Genomic DNA, 7923 nt, shown 5'->3' on the forward strand with positions numbered 1-7923 from the left:
GTAGGTCCGAGTAAAATACTCAAAAGACCACTACAACACTCAAAAGAAATAACCCTATTTTGATATTCCCACCTTATTACAGTATCACCCACTCTCTATTTTTCTCACTGACTATTTTCTTATACGCTGTATGTGAAACCTCACTCTTTCTTTCTAACTCTCAGATATATTTTTCCTCTGAGATTGGTGTGTCTTACAATGAAGGTAGAGGCACTTATTTATAGTTGCAGAATACATATGTTGATGTATGCAGTGACATCAACACTACTGCAAAAAATCAGTCGCCCAAATCTTTTCTAAACTGGTTGGCTTGACAAAAGGAAGAAAGAAGTTTTTTCTTCTTTCACATATGGGCTGGACCCCACATGTTGTCTACATCACACCCCTTGGTATGCATTCCTTCCCTGAACCCTATATGAACGCAGAATACGTTGTGCACCGGTTGCCCTCATACATCGGGCTACCCTTATACATAGCTCTCTTTGTTTGACAACATGGGCATCTGGTATATGCATATAAATGTATATAACGACATCCCAAAATTAAGCCAAAAACACTGCATTGCATCGTGCTCAAAGAGACACATTACAAATTTACAATTTATACTGCAACTTCTCTTTATTCTCTTGGGGGGTGGGGGTGGGGGGTCTTTTTACACTGGATTTTTTCTCATCACAATATAGTATCTTAGCATTAGCCTTATCTACACATTGAAGTGTTTTCTTTAATTCAAGTGATTATTCCTTGTTACCCTTTGTACGCAATAGGTATAGCCTTCAATGGAATAGCTTTCTTTAAAGTAATTCCCATTCTTTCATTCATGTCCAAATCTTCAGGCTTCATCCCATCAGCTAAAACCCAATCAAATTTTTGCAAAACTGACCCTAACGCCAATGGCAAAACACGAGAAACGAGTGGAATTGCAGGGCACATCCTTCGACCGGAACCAAACGGAATAAACTCAAAATGCTGACCCTTATAGTCAACCATATTAGGTTCCAAGAATCTCTCTGGCTTGAATTTTAAAGGGTCTTTCCAAGTCTTTGGATCCCTACCAATTGCCCAAACATTAACAAGAATTTGAGTTTCTTTTGGTATGTAATACCCTAACATGGTGCAAGAATCCATTGCCATGTGTGGAACCAAGAATGGAAGTGGAGGATGTAACCTTAGGGTTTCTTTGATCACTGCATTTAAGTATGGAAGTTTGTCCAAGTCTTTTTCTTCTAGCTTCTTTGTGGGATTGATGATTTTTCTTAGCTCAACTTGGATTTTTTGGAGAGTGGTAGGGTTGTGGAGAAGCTCCGCCATCGCCCATTCTAACGTGCTTGTTGTTGTATCTGTCCCTGCTGTGAGCATCTCCTGATAACGATGGACCAGTAAATGTTATTAGAGAGAGCACGTTTTTATTTATTAAATTATATTTTCAACATGAAGCACATGTAATATTTATTCAATTATATTTTCAACTTTAATAGAATCACCATATGAAATATAGATCAATGAACAATATTATTTTGCGTACGATCCTGTGATTGCACACCAACAATATAAAGATCAAGGGAATATTTCAAATTTGATATCATTGCGTAATAATAATAATTATTTGACTCATTTAGCTACTCATTTTGGTATGATATAGAAATCTAAAACAACCAATTAGCGTAGGCAAAAGGTGCTTGTCACCAAATCTTTGAAAAGATCAATTGCCGTATATTGTCAACTATATTTAAATCATTGATCATGAAAAAACAAAACTCCATTTTCTAACAACCAAACCATATGGCAACAGTTCATAAATAAGTGAGGATAGTAACTTAAAAATAAGACTTCTTATCTGATATAACATATTAAGAGCCCGTTTGGATTAGCTGATTTGAAGTAGTTGGTAAGCATTATATGCTGAAAAATACTTTTAAGTGCTGAAATTAATTTAACAAATAAGCAGTTACGTGTTTGGATACAAGTGCTGAAATTGATAATAAACTGTTGCAGTATTTGATAAAAAAGCGTTGATAAGCTCTTTTTTCTTTTAAAATGACTTGAATAACCTTAGAACTGCTTACACTTATAGAGACGTAATTTCTTCAAAATTTTAGATTTCAGATCGATCAAATACAAAATATTCTATTTATCATTTTATTTTAAATACAACTGTGATTAGATAAGATAATTTTTATGATAAATATAATTCATTTTATGATAAGCATATAATCATAAGTTATAATAATTAAAAAAATTGACAAAAGTTTCTCAGTAAAAAAATAAACCTAAATAGGATAATATATTTGAAGAGAAACACTATCTTCATCACCACAAGTCTTTGAAACCAATACACCAAAATTTGATATGTCCTCGTTTATTACATACAGTTCAAAGATTAATACAAAATTACAGATATAAATTATGCAAAGGAATAGAGAATTTGCTTACCTCAAATAGTCAATGAGAATTGCAAACTTGAAGAGACGGGGGTGTTTAGGTTGAAAAATACGCGAGGAAGTGAGTATCGATGTAGGAGTATTGTTTTGAAAAGGAATATTTTAGGGACAAAATAGTAAAATCTTGGTCAAACTTAAAGTGCTTATAAGCAAAAAATTCATAAGCTAGGGGTGACCAGCTTATGGCTTTTGACTTATTTTGGCTTATAAGCAGTTTTAACTTTACCAAACGCGTAGATAAACCGAAAAGTGCTTATAAGCTAGTTTGACCATCTTATAAGCTTAGCCAAACACCATTTAAATACGCTGATAGCAGTATCATACGCATGATTTTTGATAAGTGGTGTCAACATTTTAAGAAATGAATTAACGAATAAATCACTATAATAACAAGAGGTGTCATTTTCTATTTGTATAGCTTTTGTATACAATCTATATATACATATTTAATAAAAAAATCGACACGTGGTACCGCTTGCCGTAAGGTGTATTTCCCTGGCTGATAGTAAATATTTACATTATCAGTATTTATACTTTAAATTCAACAAACTTATAAGCATATATAGAGAGAGAGCACTTACGAAAAGAATGACATTGATTGTTCGAGAAGAAAACTTAGAAGGACCCTCAACACCATCACCACGATATTGAAGAAGAACATCTAAATAATCCTTATTCATTTCTTCATCATTTTTCATATCTTCCATTCTTTCTCTAAGAAATCCACCAGCTATATCAAATGCCATTTTCACATGAAATTGTGTCTTTCTCCTAATACCTTGTGGATCAATGCATCTCAAAATAGGGAAAAAGTCAGCCATATTAGGTTTTCCTGCAAATTCCATAACTTTCCCTGCATGGTAAAAGAATTTTGCACCTCTATTTGATTTTGGATCCAATAAATCCTTTGAAAACATGAGGTTTCCAATTAGGTTAAATGCCATTAAGAAGAAAAACCTCCCCACATCAATGGAAGTAGTACCAAAGTTGCCTGCATCTCCTATGAATTTCACCATTTGATCAATGCATTTTGTACGTGTACCTCTCATGGCGTCGAGACGACTCGTGACGAAGAACTCTTTCGTGCTTAATCTTCTTAACATTCGCCAATGTGGACCGTATTGGTTAGTGATGAGTGAACCCTCATTGCCAAAATCTCCTTTCATGGCTTCATATATTTTCCTACCTGAACAGTGTGGTGTAGCGGTTAATGAAGCAGATATAAATCAAAGGAGACCAGGTTTCAAATTTTAGCATTGGTAAAAAAATCAAGATATTTGTCATCACCATTATTTTAAAAAGGCGGAATATATCAATAACCCCTTAAATTTGTCGGTACATTTTATTTAGACAATTGAAGTAAAGTCAGTTCCAATTGAGCACTTGAATACGTGATAAAATATTTTTATTAAATACTTTCGGGGATCAAACCTTTGAAAAGCTTTTGCGTGTGTTTTCAAGCGCCTATTACGTGGATATATAAGTTAACCACTTAAGTATATCACCTCCTTTAATTATACATAACATATACGGATAAGGTCCTTATATGCCCTTGTACTATACGAAATTGAGCACATTTCGTTAACACTTTAGCTCATATATGCCCTTACCATCCAATAATTAGGTCCACTTGTGATATATAGTATATGTATAAATACTTTGGACTCTTAATTATTGGCAAAATTTGAAAGTGTATTACAAATACTATTTCCTTTTTATTAGTACCTTTTTTCTTTACCTTTCTCTTTTCTTTCTTCTTTTTCTTTTCTTCACTTTTTTTTTTCCTTTTTCTTTCTCCAATATCCGAGTTCCTCCATTGCTGATGCCTTCTCCATTTTCATCACCAATTTTACTGGACAAAACTCATGAATTCCTGCTAAGTTTACTATTAACAAACCTCGCGGGTTCTTCTGACCTGAAGGAGATGAAAATTGTCGAAGAAATATTTTCGATGGTGTTAATTGGGTGAAGGTAGGATATGGTTATTCGGATTTTGAAGGTCTTATTCCCTTCAGATTTGAAGCTCCACAGTGAACAACACCTTCAAAATTTGAATAACCATATCCTACCTTCACTAAATTAACACCACCGAAAAAATTTCTCCAACAATTTTCATATCCTTCTTTTCAAAAGAACCAGGGCCTTCTCGCTAGGAAGCTTTTGGTGGTGTAGTTTTGATTTTTAGGAATAAAATCACGTGAAATTGGTGATGAAAATGGAGATGAAACTGGATATGGGAGAAAGAAAAAGGAAAAAAAAAGAGAAAGGTAAAGGAATAAAAAGGAATATTGTTTGTAATACAATTAAAGAAAAAGTTAATTAGTTCGGGTGGATTCCGTTTCAAAAAGGGCATATATGGACCAACAATGTGATTGTAAGGGCATATATGGACCAACTATGTGACGGTAAAAGTATATATAGGCTAAAGTATTAATGAAGGACAAATGTAATCAATTTCATATAGTACAAAGGTATATTTGAATCTTTTCCGCATCATATATAAACCTTTGTTATAACAAACAAAACAAGAACATGAAAGTGAACCCAATTAATCAAGATCCACTACTCCGTAAAACAAAAGACCTGCTCCATTAGGGGGAACAAATCAAGAGCCAATTTCCCAAAATCTCCTCAAAGAAAAAAACAACTATCTACTAGGAATTATCATGCGCTCAGGTGTTTAATTGGAACAGACCTTAGTTTGGATGTCTAATTAATAAAATATGCTGCCAAGTTTAAGGGGCGTTCAATGTATTCCGCCTAAGAAAAAGAGTTCCTACCTGCAAGCACCATGTCATGATTCTTGAACATTTCACGTGCAACATCATTGGAAGAAATTACCACTGTGCTCATTGAACCCAACCAAAGTGTCATTATAGGACCATATTTGGTGGCTAATTTTGCAAATGAGACATGAGGTGCAAAACCTGATTGAAATATATTTGTAACTAGCTGCCACCACCTTGGTCCTGGTGGCAACTGCCCTAATTCTTCCAACCGCCGTTGTCTTCGCTCAGTTACCATTGCCCATGCAACCCATAGAAGTAAAAGTAGGACCAACCCTAAAATTTCGTACTCCATTGGTTTTGTTTGTTTTGAGAATCGAATTGGTTGTTTAGCACAAAGAGGTCTCTTTAACTTTTCTTCAACAACCTGCATATCAAAGGAAATAATCAGGATTGTGATTCTTTATGTCTTCTTTTAACGAAAGGAAAAAAATACTTCCTCTTGTTTAATTGAGCATGAATTTAAGAAAAGAAGAAATATTTTAGAACTTGTAATCTTAAACAACTAATGAAATTTTGTGACTATAAATCATAACTTTAAGGATAAAATATGATGTTTATAGTTAAATTACTTTTTAAATGTAAAAATATTATACATATTTTTTTTGAAAGAGTGTCACCTAAAATGCTACCGTAAGATAAGTCTTTTCCTTTCTTTCTTCTTCGGGATCTGTACACAAATAGCGGCCGGATTTCCCGATAACTTTTTCTAGCAAATATACATAGCTTTTATACTGATTACAAATGATTAGCAATATACACACATATAAAATACATTTTTCAGCTATTTTTAATTTAAGTGGCTGGGTGAACATCTATTTAGGTTAACTCTTTTTTTTTTGGTTTGGGTTGGGGACTTGGCCTTTGGCTTGTGGGATGAAGGGAGAAAAAAATTAGTTGGAATGACCACTTTTTAGGCCGACTATTAGAATTTAGCCGTTATTTAAAATTTAATAGGAAAATAGCCATTATTTAATGTGAAAAAATTATTTGGACAAAAGTTTCCGATTTTGACCCATAAATGGAAGGAAGAATCCACAAGATCTAGTTCATCAACAGGTGGTTTATTAAAGATTTTGAGAATCAAGTTGGTGAATTTTAAATGAATATATTGATTGAGAAAGCAAAATGGACACTGCCACTTGATGGAAAACAACAAAACCTAGGTCAGTTTCTTTGATGAAAACGAGCATATAAGAATAAGTGGTTTACACTAAAAAAATATTAAGAAATTAAGAAATTTTTACATTATCATTATGTATGACTTAAATCATATGCTACTTATAGGAATTGTTTATCAAGCTTAAAATTTTCTTGAATTATTTGCCATGAGCTGGCTGAACTACTGAAGAAACATAGTCCAAGAACTTAGAACTATGATATTTTTTACCCTTTAGATGACAAGTATATCATGTGATGAGGAAAATATATGACAGGACAAAATATATATGAAAAGGTCAACATGCAGCATAACCACTTAGCAATGTGGTGGGATATATAGGATCCTTTAATTTTTAATCAAAGGTCTCGATGTCGAGTCCTAAGAATAGAAAACAAATTTGAAAGTAGGTTTAATGAGGCTTACGCATTGCGAATTCGAATTAGTCGCCTGATACGAGTACCGAATACCAGATAATTCTGCGGCTAATTTTGTTTCCATTGAAAGAAAATAGAAGAGGAAATCTTATAATTTACCAAAAACAACAAATAAAAGCTCATAGAGAAAATTAAGAACACCAAAGACTTTTAATTCCTACTATGCTATAATTCAATTAATTGAGCTTTAATACCTCTTCTTGAGCTTTCCTCCAAAAGCTGATTATCTCTTAATTCCAGAATGAATTTGAACTTCCAGAAAAGATTGTTTGATTAAACAAAGGTGAAGAAAGAAAGAAGAATTAATTCTGAAATCTGATATGGAGAGTTTTTCTCAAATAGTTAAATGTGGTGTATTTTGTGAGATCTTAAAGGGCAAGGATTGAGGAATCTATTTGAGTGATCTGCAATTCTGTGTTTAGCCAATGGGAGTATTTATAGAAACTATATATTAAACTACAGTTGCAAATATTTTTACTTTACAGGGTGCAATCCCAGTAATCAATTAACTATGAAGTTTGTCCATGGGGATGAAGACAAGCATGGCATCTTCATTCTATAGCTCAATATCTAATTTTTAAATTTATGGACTTGTTTTTAAGTAATAACTTCGTGTAATACATAGGCGGACCTAGAATTCGAAGGTGGTAGGAGCGGGACCTAGAATTTAAAAGTCAGGGGTGCACTTCTGGATTCAACCAAAATTTAATTTTGTATATAGGCTTTCCACGAGTAATATATCACTATTTTCTAAAGGCATATACATGAATATATGAAATTTTTGCCGAATTCTACGGGTGCCGGTGATCCCTCTCGGTATAGCATCAGTCCGCCTCTGATGGGAGCACATGAGCGAACTGCTCAACTAGTGGCCTCCTCGAACTTTTGTAGAGTTTTAAGTAAAATATATGACTGTTATATATAAACTTATATATTCAGACTTTTTGTCAAAGTTAACCGAGTTCGGTGACCCTCTTCTCCTAGCGTAAGTCCGCCTTTTGCTGTCTATGACTTGCACTGTTGCACACAATGGCTAATCACTTCAACGATTTACTTTGTAAGATAGTTTGTTATTGGCATGTTGGAAGTGGGATTCTTCC

General features: G+C 33.6%; 1 protein-coding gene across 1 annotated transcript; it reads right to left on the reverse strand.

The window, feature by feature from the left end:
• Positions 1-548: 548 nt before the first annotated feature.
• LOC107803191 (iridoid oxidase) lies at positions 549-7244 on the reverse strand. The gene is made up of 4 exons (XM_016626825.2): positions 7018-7244; positions 5222-5594; positions 3023-3627; positions 549-1362 (listed from the first exon to the last, which is right to left on the reverse strand). The coding sequence occupies exons 2-4, from the start codon at positions 5520-5522 to the stop codon at positions 748-750; spliced, it is 1521 nt and encodes a 506-aa protein (XP_016482311.1). The 5' UTR covers positions 5523-5594; positions 7018-7244; the 3' UTR covers positions 549-747.
• Between the last annotated feature and the right edge of the window lie 679 nt (positions 7245-7923).

This window comes from Nicotiana tabacum, chromosome 10, assembly GCF_000715075.1.
Source record: "Nicotiana tabacum cultivar K326 chromosome 10, ASM71507v2, whole genome shotgun sequence".
Taxonomy (NCBI): Eukaryota; Viridiplantae; Streptophyta; class Magnoliopsida; order Solanales; family Solanaceae; genus Nicotiana; species Nicotiana tabacum.